Source organism: Polyodon spathula, chromosome 19, assembly GCF_017654505.1.
Source record: "Polyodon spathula isolate WHYD16114869_AA chromosome 19, ASM1765450v1, whole genome shotgun sequence".
Classification (NCBI taxonomy): Eukaryota; Metazoa; Chordata; class Actinopteri; order Acipenseriformes; family Polyodontidae; genus Polyodon; species Polyodon spathula.
Window position 1 is genome coordinate 27,859,915 of NC_054552.1, and position 14,018 is coordinate 27,873,932.

At 35.9% G+C, this 14,018-nt stretch overlaps 1 protein-coding gene across 3 annotated transcripts in view; it reads left to right on the forward strand.

Moving 5' to 3' along the window:
* LOC121294842 (protein unc-13 homolog C-like) overlaps positions 1-14,018 on the forward strand; it is a 106,893-nt gene that overhangs the window by 21,974 nt on the left and 70,901 nt on the right. For all 3 annotated transcript variants that reach the window (XM_041218966.1, XM_041218967.1, XM_041218968.1), the window contains exons 6-10: positions 1,621-1,626; positions 3,474-3,545; positions 6,674-6,893; positions 7,872-8,099; positions 9,007-9,148. In XM_041218966.1, the coding sequence (XP_041074900.1) occupies positions 1,621-1,626; positions 3,474-3,545; positions 6,674-6,893; positions 7,872-8,099; positions 9,007-9,148 (668 nt within the window). The remainder of the gene's footprint in view (positions 1-1,620; positions 1,627-3,473; positions 3,546-6,673; positions 6,894-7,871; positions 8,100-9,006; positions 9,149-14,018) is intronic.

A 14,018-nucleotide genomic window follows, 5' to 3' on the forward strand; every position in this document is an offset into this window, starting at 1 on the left:
CGTCTTTTGTAATTACACTGTATTTCCACATGTAATAACCATGTACAGTGTAATTCAAGAGATGTAATTGTATGTGGCTGAATTCTTTTGATTCATATTGTCTGTAAGTCGTGTGTCTTGACTGTCCTGTTTGTGTTTACTTCTTTCACAATCAACATGTTCTCTGTTATCCCTATTCTTGTTACCAATATACAGGTATTTTATAAATGGCATTATATCTTAATTGGTTCTTCACGGGAAGCCAATCCTCCACTACAATAGTGTTTATTAATATTAATTTAATTATTTTTAATAGTATGTTTTAGCAATGTAAATGTAAGATTCAGAAATCTGTAAAAGGGCAAAAGTTGATGTTGTATTTGTCCATGTCTCTCATGAAATTAAAACGAACATTTCTTGGTAAGTATTTTGTTTTGTTATTGCGTATATATATAATTCTATTATGCATTTATACAGCCCCATAACAGTTATGGGTGATATTTTTCAGTGGGTTGTCACCTTTCAACCTACTGCTAAAGTATTTCTGTTTTTATCTGCTAAATAGTCTTTTTTTTTTTTTTAAGACGGAGGTCCAGGTTTGAAATGTTGACAACTTAGCCCAAAAATATATCTAAGGACTTCATTGAATCTCAAGTAACAGTGTCCAGGCATACAAACCATATGAAAGTAAAATCCTTTTACATCCCAGATGAAGTCATTAAACTTAAGGGTTGGATTTGGACATCCTTACTTTTCAAATTGAACTCTTCCATGGCACTTTATGATTTGGTGGTGTCATTACAACCACACAGTGAGCAAGGCAATGCAAATTGTCTCTGTGGGTGGGTGGTGTGTTGGTAATATTGACATGAGCCCATTAATAGAGCTGAATATTTACCAAGACGTGGTTTTAAACTTTGAACCCGTATGACACTTGACTTCAGCCTGAGGCTGTAATGCCTGCTGCACTTAAGTCCATCTAGAGTTCACTTCTCCCCCCATCCACCAACATTCTTCACAGAAGAATGTGTTGCTTCTTATGGGTCCTCATCCAGATCTCACTGTAAGATAAGGCAGCACAGCAAAGACAAATCCAGTATTCTCAACTGTCTCTGTCTGCATTATTATTGTGTGAAGCCATGTGTTTTAAAATAAGTGCTTTCAGTACCAGTATTTCTTCTCCAGCTGGACGGTGTCTGTTAGCACCGTTCTGCTTGGCCCACAAGAAATAGCTTGTAGACTTCTAGAAATGGATGTTTAATAACTGTCTACAGTATAGACAGCAGCTGTATTTTAAATTCTTCACATGGCAGAAAAAATTTAAAGCATGGTTTGACATTTGATATGCATGCCTACACAATTATTACTTAACTGTTTCACAGATGGATAAATAACAATGCCATAGATTCCACTGTGCTTTTTTCTTGACAAAGTTGAGCATTATCTGTTACTTCTTGCATGACATCAGAAGCGCCTATGCAGTCACTATAGACAAGCTTTATGAATGCTAACTCATTTCTAACAGTACACTGCTAATTGATGTGCTAAGTGTGTACTGATCTTTTCTGAAAAGCTGCTTGCTTAGTGAAACTAATTCTGTAAATGTGTATTTTCTTTCTATATGGCGACTGGATGATTCAGGCTCTGGTAAGTATCATGTGTCCCTCTTTCTGTGTTTATATACAGGATACAACATGAACCATCATAGAATAATCACACCACTGAATGCACCTTTAATGAGTATTCTTGTTGTATAACAAGTACACTCATTTGGACCTCAATTAAAGAATGGAATTCTGAGGTCAAGCTCTGCATCTGCTTCACAGCTCTATGCAATTTGAAAGAGTATGACATGAATGAATACAAGATAGATTTCAAAATGAGATCAGTAAAATATATATATATATATATATATATATATATATATATATATATATATATATATATATATATATATATATATATATATATAAATAAATAAAATAATTCCGCTCCACCAAATCTCTCTACACCGTTTGTATAATTTGCATTATCCCTGACTGTTGTTGCATGTAAGAAACAAATCATAAAACCACTGTAAGTAATCTTATGTTTCATCTTCAAAGTCCCTCTGAATCACACCTTTCGGTTTACCACGAAGACCCCAAACAAACACCTGATGTTTCAGAAAGCTGGTTTTGACTCTATTAATAAAAGTGAAGATCCTTTTTTTTTCTCACGTTGAAGTTATAAGTGTCATTTTGGCAATAACATTTTGAAACAAAAAAAATAACAAAAATTCAATCTGCTGACTATTTACTTCACTGTATGGGGTGTATTTAATTCAATCTGCCATATGGCAGCCACAGATCCCTACAACTACTGACATTATTTTTTGTGGCTCTGAATATCAGATTTTTTCGGTGAAAGTAACCCATGACATTTCCAGCAGGTGGCATTCCTTAATTTGAACTTGTAATAACATTTTTGGAAGGCTTTTTCCCCCTATTGAAAATCGTGGACTAGGCTTCAGCATTGTCAATAAACTACTTATGAGAAAGCGATTGAAATGCACAGCAAGTGTGGAATAACCTTTTTAGCCCACTGCTTTCCGGAGCTTTTATCAAATTGGCCTGAAACTGGTTTACACGGACTGGAGGGTTCATATTCAAAATTCAACCCCTAGGCAATGTAGTGAGGCTAGCTGTAGTATAATTGTTATATGTTTCCATGCTATACTGTGCATGCTCAAAGCTTTGCACAGTGAAGGAATTCAAATAGATTTCAGAATTGTACCATGTGATAATGCTTATTGGAAAAAGGGTTGCTGTGAGTCTGGTGATGGTGCTTTAATAATTGCATTCCAGTCCACTGCAAACAAGAATTTCCCCCAAAATACTGAAAACTGCATAGTACTTGGTATGTTAATTAAAAAAAAAAAAAAAAAAAGTATAAAAAAAAAGTTTAACTTTTGTATTAAAAAAGTTTTGCTACTTACATTTATTAAATGTTTAATAATAACAAGCAGTTCAGGTGGACCAAGGGTGTTGCCATTAGTTTGTTTTTTGTTTTGTTTTGTTTTTTTTGTTGGAAAGCCCTTGAAACAAGCTTGAATTGGTGCTAAGGTTTCTATTCCTGGTCATCCCCCACATGGAGAAAAAAATAGATCAAAGGTCGTGGGAATGGGCATATGTATCGCCTTCAGACATGCTCTTACCAGCTCTTCTTTTACATGAACACAAAACCCACCTTTGTTCTGTAAAAGCATTTCTAGAGAATAAACATGCTTTACCCAGTGAGATTACATGTTCGTTGTGTCAGGCTTCTAATAAGTACAGTAATATCCAAATTCATGTATACATGTAATAAAGAACACCTGTAGAAGGCCCACTGCTCTATAATGACTGCTTTAGATGATCATTTGAACAGTGTTTAAGCCAGTTTGAGGCTCACTTTATTCATCTTTTCTATTTTGCATTTTATTAAAACTTTCTTTCTGTTTATTTTTTAAACAGACTCTGACTGCTCGAAAGGCGGGTTTATCTTTTGCCCTGGTTACCAGGACAACTTTAAACAATGAAGACCTGGTAAGTGGTTTAAAGTTATATAGCACCCAACATTAAATCAGACACAAATCATAGGGATTAAAGTTAATAGGCATTAGAAAACAGTACTATCAGCCAATCAGCTTCCAGCTCTAGCAGGCTTTTATCAGACGGTAGATGCCCGCTGGAACGTCACAGCATCAACTGTGAATCAAACTTAAAATCACTTCAGTCAACTACCATACTGTAGAGTCTTCATCGACGGGCACTATCTCTTAATTAGCAGTATGACTAATGTGATGCGCCACGCATAAATGCATAACTGAGGTTGTTATGAAAAACGCAGTCACATTATTGTTGACTGATTTTAGCACAGCCTATTAAAAATGTTCTAATTTAGTTTTCATGATGTGCACTGTCAAGGCCATCTGACTTAAACTGAGATCATGAATACCCAAAAACATCTTTCAAAATATGTAAAATACATATTGATTGTGTGCATATATATGCTATATATATATATATATAATATATATATATATATAATATGATATATATATATATATATATATTGATTATATATATATTATAGCGGTGGTATATATATACATATTTTGAAAGATGTTTTTGGGTATTCATTGGCCTTGAGAGTGCACCTCATGAAAACTAAATGAGAACTGGATGGCATGGGTAAATGGTAATTACGATTTGAAGGTTGCAGAAACTTTAGACAATCAATGAAGAGAGACTTTCAGTACACTTCTCCTCCAAAAATATTCACATTTAGTTAGTTTGAATTCTGTGTGTTAGTCAGAAAAAAAACATTTAAAAAAAAGAAACCAATTCAGCAAAAAATGAATAAAGAATAAGAAGTTATGTTTGAATTGTAACAGTTAAATGCTTTCAACCTAGGTAATGTTTGTTTGCCAAAACTGTGTGCTATATTAAAATGCATGGCTGTTTGTTGTCAACTGCTGTTGTTTTCAGTATATCAATGTTAGAGTGCTTTATTTTACAAATGCCTGTCAATGGTTTTATTGCTCTGGCTGTGTGCAGATGTGTGTATACAATAAGGTTGTACCTGGTGTTACACATACCGCAATCATAGTTTTACATGAGGTTTGACATAATTGGCCAGTTTAACAGACAGAGGGTGTGTTTTAATTGACCTAGTCAAGCCTTTAAATCACTAAAAAAAGAAAGACCATCCCTACTATTTTTTAATATTTTTGCAGCCCTGGTAAATGTTTAAAAAACATTAATATAATCTCAGTAGCTGTATCTGTTGGTAACCACTCAGATAACAAGAGCGTTGAATTTAAAATACAACAGTAATGCTCACTTGGAATGACTATAGACTATATACTGTATAGTAAACCAGTTTAACATTTAAGTTTAAACTTTAAACTAATAACAATCGTAGAAACTGAAATAAGCATGAATACACACACACACACACACACACACACACACACACATCTTGTGTACATTATGGGTGGCAATAGCACTATCAAAAACCGCAATAGCCCTGCAATTAACTTCAAGTCATTTTAGGCCGACCAGGTGTCAATGTATTATCCACTGAATTAAGCCCACAACACGGCATCCCTGTAAGGAATTCCTATTCACAATGTTCAAGGGAGATGAGCAATATGTTAAACATGTTCATTCTTAGAGTGACATATCCACATTAAGCCTTATGTGAGCCAGTGTAATCTCCAGCACAAGAGAATATAAACCTGCTTTATGCACAAGAAGCTATTTGATAGGGAATATCTTTGTTGTAGGAGGGTAAGTAGGTCATAGACTGTTTTTAGAATATTTCTTCCTTACTCTACTACCATGTTGTTTTCATAGTGTTTTAATTGATAATGTATTTAGCACTTCTTCTACAGTAAATTTCACTTGGCAAGCTGTAAATGAAGGAGACGGAATGTGGCAGAGCTCAAGCTTATTTAAACCAATCAGTTGATCTACCAACCAGTCTGGCTAATTATCGCTTATACTGCATACAGAAGAGTTCAATGTTGACCAATTCTTGAGCCCTACGTTTAGAGGGTGGCTCCCTTAAGGGGTGTTGGACCCTGTGGCAAATGTAGGTCACTTTTCTCTGACATTTCTCTTGAATCCCCATCTGTTGTATTCAGCACAGATTGATTGAGTCGTTATGACAAGTGCTGTGCTTGTGTGACATCTGACACAATTAGTCAAGATGTAAAACAATAAATAAACAGGTCTTAGAGCTGTCAAACCACGTTAGTTGTACTGCGGTTTACAAAATCATTACAAAGCATTTCATATGGTTACTGTTAAAACAGTGGACCCTGATTATCAGTTGTTGTGTTTGCTGAAATTTGCAGAGCTGTGTAAAACATGTCATCTGTTTATGAAAATGTCATTATAAAAATGTATTTTTATGTACATTTTTTATTTATTTTTCCGTGTATTGTATTTGCTAACATTCTGAATAATTAAATTGTCTTGCTGATAGTTTCTATGTATTTGCTCTTCTAATGAGACTTTCATAATCTCTGGTGATTGGGGGCATCTTAAAATCTGTCATTCTGATTTCATTTTGCAGTGCACATATCCACCACAGTATACTGTCATTTATTTAATACAGTTAGGAAATATTTCATAATTGTCTGTTGAGAGAATGTTGTTTTTTTTCTGTGAAATCCTTAAATAGAAACCAATTGGGAAAAAATCATTATTTTACATTATTAAAATAGCTAAATCTGTTTAATATGAGTGGTCATTGCATTTAAAGTTCATGACCCAAGTTCACTGAAAATGGAAATAATTGAGCATTGCTGCTGATTTGTCAAAGAATATCCAGTCTATAAGTTAATAGCTTTTAAACTCAGTAGATTGTCCGCCATGGCTAATAACCCATGTTAACTTGAGTAAAAATGATGCAGATTTTGCTCTGGTGCAGAAAGCCGGCCTGCTTGTCTTTTACTGGGCCAGGGTAAACAGGTTTGGTATGTTTAATAGGTGCAATGAAATTGCATTGTCACTTTTCATTTAACTTGCAGGGTCTGAATTCTGCATTCCATTCAAGGATGCTATTTCCTAAAGGTCCTTGAGGGACCGTACGACAGCTACAGATCTTTCATGAGTGTGAAATAGCATCCAGAACTAACATCATGCTCCATTTATTCTTTCAGAAAATGCACGTCTTCAAGAAAACATTGCAAGCCTTAATTTATCCAATTTCATCAACCACGCCTCACAACTTTGAAGTTTGGACAGCTACAACTCCCACTTACTGCTATGAATGTGAAGGGCTTCTGTGGGGCTTAGCCAGGCAAGGCATGCGATGCACAGAATGTGGAGTAAAGTGCCATGAAAAGTGCCAAGATCTGCTAAATGCTGACTGTTTACAGAGTATGTATTTATAGTATGTGTAACATGCCAACTGGGAAACAGGCAGTGAAAACAAACACAAGTTAGTCCCCATCTGCACTGCCCTGATCTATGTAGTGATAAAAACAGTGATTAATATGGTACCTACAGGCTTGCTAACAAAGTAGCCTACAGTAAAAATAATTATAGCCATGGCTAAAAGATCTTGTGAGACACCATGTGTTATGAAGCCACCTTTACAGTATTAGTTAATGCATTGCTGGGAACTGCATTACATGTGTTGCATCATTTGTATTTTTCTTGCAAACAATCTAGATATATTGCTTTCGATGTATGATGTGTGCATGTACCAATTTTTTAAAATATAAATTAGACCCATGAGAAGACTGTCTGCAATGGTACACAAGTACAAATTCTTGAAAGTTGAAGTATGGTCTGTTAAGTAAGGTTAGAATACCATTTCCATTGTCTTTATCCTTTGACTTCCATATTTCTATAAACGTTCACAGCAAGTTGGTTTGTGCTTTTGTTAGTATGTAATTTAGTAGTGGGTTGCAATTTGTTTTAGTACAATCATATGTGATACCGGTCTCACATAAACTAGCCTTAAAAACTCAATTTAATAATTTGATTTCTGTCTTCACGTGTTGACCTTCCTGAGATCAACGTTTCAGTATGAAGGATTAAGTCTATGGTTTGAAAAATACATAAAAGCGTGCTTTGAATTGCAGTAGAATCAGAACGTTAGTTCCTAATAGCACCTGCTCGAACACAATAGATACGCAAGCATCCTTACCCTAAATACAGTATAGGGTGTCACTGCAGTGCTCCAGTAATATAACACTACAGTTTGGAGACTGCCATTCACATTAGAAATGTTCAGCCTTATAAAAAATGGAATTGTGGGGAAAATGGGAGTCTCAAAGGTTTGGGCTCGAAGCAATAGGATCACTGTATAATTGCAGTGTTGTATCAGTCCTGTTAATATCTTCTATACAGGAGCTGCTGAAAAAAGTTCCAAGCATGGAGCAGAAGACAAAACACAAAATATCATTATGGCAATGAAGGAGAGAATGAAAATCAGAGAGAGGAACAGGCCAGAGGTTTTTGAGATGATTCAGGAAATGTTTCTAATATCAAAGGACGACTTTGTACAGCACTTGAAATCAGCAAAGCAGAACGTATTGGAAGGCACATCCAAGTGGTCAGCCAAAATAACCATTACAGGTATGTCCATTATTTCACCAATAACTGAAAACGCTGTAATGCACTCGTTTCAAGGACGATTGTATAAACACAAGGTCAAAAAGAATTTAGTAAAACACCAGTTATGGGAATTTGGTCTGCATGTTCTATATAAATAAATTAATATACTTTCTCTGTTGATTGTCTTGTCGCCACAAGTAATCTCCCTTCTGTCTGGTGCTGATGGTGGCCCGAACATTTTCAATCATGTTGTTAACCAGGTGCACTGCTCAGCAGCAAGCGAGGCATGGTCTCCATGGCAACCGAGCCCAGCAAGGCAGAAATGCTGTCGCAGCCTACAGTACCTTCATCTGTCATGACTTAGTGGCTTCTGTAATTATAACTTTTTCCAAAAACTTTTTATTTATTTATTTATTTATTTTACTAGACCCAGGGGTCTATTGCATTGATCTGAACAACGATGCCACAGTTTAAATATTGATAAAGGTTATAAAAGTCAAAGAGTCTACTTTAATGTAATATCTAATGTGTTCTGTGACAGCGCCATGATTTAAGATGGTTTAGGAAAATTAAAGGTTTGTGAAAAAGTCCACTGCACCACCACTATTGTACCCCAGACAGAAGCACTATTGTTAGGTTAACGCTCTATAGAAAGCAGTTTAACCTTGATGTCCTTCAATTTCAGAGATACTGAATACAGTAAATTAAATCTGAATGCTACCAAAGCAGATCAGTGTTAAAAATGTAGTTTGCTCTTAAATATATTAGGGAACAAAATGTGACTCAATTTCAGAAAATGGTACTAAATAATTAAAGGTAAATGGATCAGATATATATTATTTGTGCACATGGTTTAGCAATAACTCTTGGCAGTGTATTTTGGTGTATCTGTTGTATTGAATCCCTCTGCATGCTCCTCTCTCTGTAGTGCTTTGTGCTCAAGGTTTACAAGCCAAGGATAAGACAGGCTCCAGCGATCCCTATGTAACAGTGCAAGTTGGAAAAACTAAAAGAAGGACAAAAACCATCTTTGGTAATCTTAATCCAGTATGGGATGAAAAGTTTCATTTGTAAGTATCTGCCTTATTCATATTTAGTACTGAAATGTAACAGTACAGCTGCTCTGGAAAATCCCTGTTGTGCCTAGTAATTGCATGCAGTATTACATGATGTATCTTAGAGCTTTTGAGAATCCAGTGTGAAGCAGTGATTTGAATTGTTACTTTGAATAAGTGAGAAATAAGAACAGTTATTCCAGTTAACCCGTAAAAATGCCTAGCATTGTCTTAGCTCATGTATTTGCCAATGTTGTGTGCTCCTGTGTGTCGCACACATATGTAAGTAGCGTAGGGTTACATGTCTTGTATAATATGCAGCTCTTGTCTACTACCCTTTCAAAAACAACAGTCTACTACGGACTGCTGCTGGTCCCCAGAAGAGTTGCTGCCGGTCTGGGCTTCACTATTGCAGACAAGCCTTGCTAGAATGTTAAGAGAAAGTTGTCACGTAATATAAAGCCATGGTGTGCAATACTGTAATGCTAGTCTGCTGCTTTACTTAATTCAGCTATGCATTTTAGCATTTTAGGACTGCATGCATGGTCATGTTTTAAATAAGTAAAGCAGAACTTATTGTAACCTGTCATACTTAATGAGTTACATGTTGTGCTACAGACATCTTCCAACTCGTATAGGTTAATACAGTTCGTAAACTTTCTTATTAATTAAAGATGCAACCAAACGGAATAGTTTTTTCCACACACAAAAAGCAGGTTTATGGAGTACACTATTTACTTGGTTTAACTTAAAACAGACAACTAGTACTCTAACAAGAGCCAATAGATCGCCCATAACCACACTATTATTACATATATATTTTCTAATATGATGTGCATCCACGTTAGTACGTTACATTATAATACACTACATGTTTCTCAGTATATTGTGGCCATGTAATCTGTGAAGGGTTGTTTTTTATTGATAGTGTCACTGCCAAATAGTGTATCCGTTTAAATAACGATGTGATACTATTTGGCAAAGTGACACTATTGGGCATCTATAGATGCCAAATTCTGCCAGGTGACACTATTTGGCAGTGACGCTTTTAGGCATAACACCGGTCCGCGAAAGTTCTTTAAGTCGGTTTGCCAGTCCGCAGTAATAGAAAGGTTGGGAACCACTGGTCTACTAGAGATAATATTACAATCCAGGTATACTGGACACATTATACAGAATACACATACACTCCTGGATTTGTGAAAGAGTGTGTATTATACTCTTTCAGTTATGTAACTCTAGCTGAGCAGTTACCAAATGTTAATGGTTTGGATAACAGATCAAGGAGAATCTAGTTTCCTCACCCCTTCCAAGAATATCTTAAACCTTGAAACCTGCTCCAGGCAATATGATTGCTTGTATGATTTAAATTGCATTTACTTTAAAATCTAGCACACTGCTCAATGTAATTCACTGGAAGGCTTACAGCTCTGAAATTTGCAAAGTAGAGAAAAAGACAAAATCAATTTACTGTATATGCCTGATAGTTTCACCTATGAAAAGTGTGATCATACAGTGATAGTTAAAACTGTATATTAGGGATCTCTACATACTTTAAGTACAGTATAATTGCATGTGTGATGACAGTTATTACATTGTAAATACACACCCTTGTATGTAAATAGTGTCATCAAAAAGAAACGTTTGTAGTTAAACTGCAGTTGCATTGTAACTGCGTAATAATATTGTAATTACCATGTTATTACATTGCAATTGCAGTGTAATTAGATGTGATGTAAAGTATAACATGTCTAGATCATTTGAAAAAAAATAAAAAACGGTAATGGTTTACCGTTATATCTTGTCTCACGTTTTGAAACTAGTACCATATATTTATTATATGCCCTAACTATAAAAAAGGAATAAAGTATTAATATCCAGCTCTATTATTTATCTATTCATAAATTGTACATTTTAAGCATTGGTTATTTTTTAAATAACATATACCCTCAGGTCATAACCTTATGAGTTTAAGTTTGCTGCACACACACACACACATACAGTACATTTCAGCGACATTATAAGGACCCAATTTGCACCTAACTGTATTAAAAATTGCATTTGCTCTTGGAAATGTTTATCTCTCAGTGCTTATTCTCTGATGGGATTGACACAGGAGTATTGGAGCTTGCTGAGGTCACAAGTAAACTGAATGTGGTGGTCTACACTTTGTAAACGACAACACAATTAGTCTGTTTGGCAAAGCTGTCGGGCTCTGTGCAGGGGGTGTTGAAGAGTAGCAATTGAGGTGCCTTGGTGGAGCTTTTGTGAAGAACCAATCTCTCCCTCAGGGGTAGTCTCTTAAATTCATAACTGTAATAGTTATCCACTATCACACAGTTACAGATTGGTTTTTAGAGCATTGATTTTATCTAAAGATTAATACTTTTTTTATGCAGACATGCCATTTCTTTTTTCTAAATGTATTTTTCGATCGCAACAAGCACCACGCATGACTCTGTCCTCCTTCAAGTCTCATCTATAAGTGCACCCTTTACTCCATCAGTTCTCAGAGTTATCATGTGCCTGGCAGTAGGAAATATCAATGTATTCAGCAAATTGAACAGACACGGACCAACCCTTATTGCCTCCCATGCATGCATGTTGTTTTCCAGAACCACCATGAGGTGGATTACTGTAACGAACTCCACGTGCACAGACTAGATAATATCCCACTTTTAGACCCGTTTGACCCCTGATCAAACTTAACTGTATTTAACTGCGAATGAGCTTATCCTGTAGTCAATTAAGTGAAGAAGATGAGGTCAACCTTAGGGATAGTGGTAAATGCTTCCCACATGCTGTGTAGATAACACTTCATTTCAAGTGTCTTCATTTCTCGTTATACTGCTAGCTAAGCCTCTGGTTACATGTACTGCGTAATGCTGCTTCAGCTGTTGCATTAAGCATAGTGTGAGTGTGTGCTGAGAAAACAAGTCTGTAGAATGCTGTAGCAATCCTGAGTTGTTGGGGAGACTCCCACAAGAATAACTGGTCCACTGCGATTAAGGTCCACTGCGATTCTTTGCAGCTCAATGCCAATGAAAATGGACCTTACATGAGATGGCTCCCTCCTAAACAAACTGTGAACCCTGACCTATAGCATATTATTAAAGAGGAAGTAACAGGGTTCTGAAAAATATAATGTTACACTTCCCCAGCTGTTGCTGTTAAAATAGCGTACCTGTAATTTTTCTTTCATTGATAACAACCTGGCAACTTTTTACACTTATAATTTTAAAGTGTGTTTCAAAGCTCTTTTCAAAATGGCCCGCAAATTACTCTTGAAGTGGCCATCCACTCTCAGTGCAGGTCATAAGCTTATGCTGATGCGTGTGTTCATATATCACCATTTTAGCAACATTGCTAGGCTACAAAAAAAAAAAAAATTGTAAAAGAACTGAACAATTACAACCTTGCATGAATGAAAACACTTTTTATGTTTGATTTCATTTCGTATGACAGCAGTGCAGAGTGGAGCAACTATGAAAGTACTCTAAAGGAAATTTATATTGATAATACAGTGTACCCTTGCTATAAGGCTCTCGGTTATACATGCCTCGGATAGAACGCTCCTACAGCAGGTCACTTAATTCCCTATACTAGTGACTCATGCAATATTTCTTCAGTAAATACAGTACCGGTGTTGTTCAAACTATAAACAACTTCTAACTCAATCTAACTTCCGTTTCTGCATGGCTAATTCAAGGTAGGAACATTTTTGCATCACTATATATGCATTATACAGAGGGAGTTATTTTATTTTGTATTTTAGTGAGATGTGTGTTGTTATGTGTCCCGCGGCACACACACCCCCACCCCCTCCCCCATTTATAACACTCTTCGATTATAACGCTCATATTGTGTGTGTCCCGAGACCGGCATTATAGCGAGGGAGCACTATGGTTACAATGTAAAACCGTTTGTGGCCCAGGAACTTTATCATAAAACATAGATTTTTTTTCCAGACTCCAAATTTATGACTGATGTCTTGTCTAAAAACAGCTTTCTGTCACACTTAGATCATTAAGATATTGTAAATAACACTTATGCGATAATTCGCACCCACAGTCTTTCGGCTAACTTGATATTATCTTGGAAGCTCTTTTGCTGTATGAATTATGGATAATGATTAACTAACAACTAAAACAGAAAAGAAATTTACTCAGGAAACAGCCAAACAGTGACAGAATGCACTGTGTTAAAAGTATTCCCCTCCCCCCATATTGTTAATTACACAGCTGTTTGTTTCTACTGTGTAATTAATGTGAAAAAATGTTAGATTGGGCTGGCATTCTTTCCGTTTGTGATCAACGCATGTAGTTACTGTGTTCTCGTGTGGAAGTGGTCAGATTCTGGCTCATTGCTGTTCGTTGTCTGATATAGTATGTAGTATGGATTGGTTGGACAGCTGTCTGGCAGTCAGCACTAGTGGTTAACCAAGTGAGTAAGTGTCTTAAACTGATCCACCAGCTGGGTATAACTTATCTCATTTATATCTTAACTAGTTTTGTGTTTCATTGGCCTAAAAAATAAATCTGTCAAGTTGTTTTCAAGTTCTTTGTCAGCTGTCGTATCTCAGCATTGCACACTCATCTGTAGGGCAACAGAAAATATGTCGATTTTCAGTTTACATTTTGCTGGCAAAAAAAGAGATAAAATGTAGATGGTAGAAAATTAATTTAGCTGTCGCTCTCATATTTCTGTTTTCCACTTATCAAAATGGTTAATACCACCCCCACCCCCGCACCCCAAAAAATAAAAAATTGCCAAAACAACAAAAATGTACATGCAGAAGAGATTGGAAAAGACCAGGGATTGAGGTGATTTAAATAGGGTTGCAAATGTTCTTCATAAAAACCCTCAATTTGCATATATAGTATCG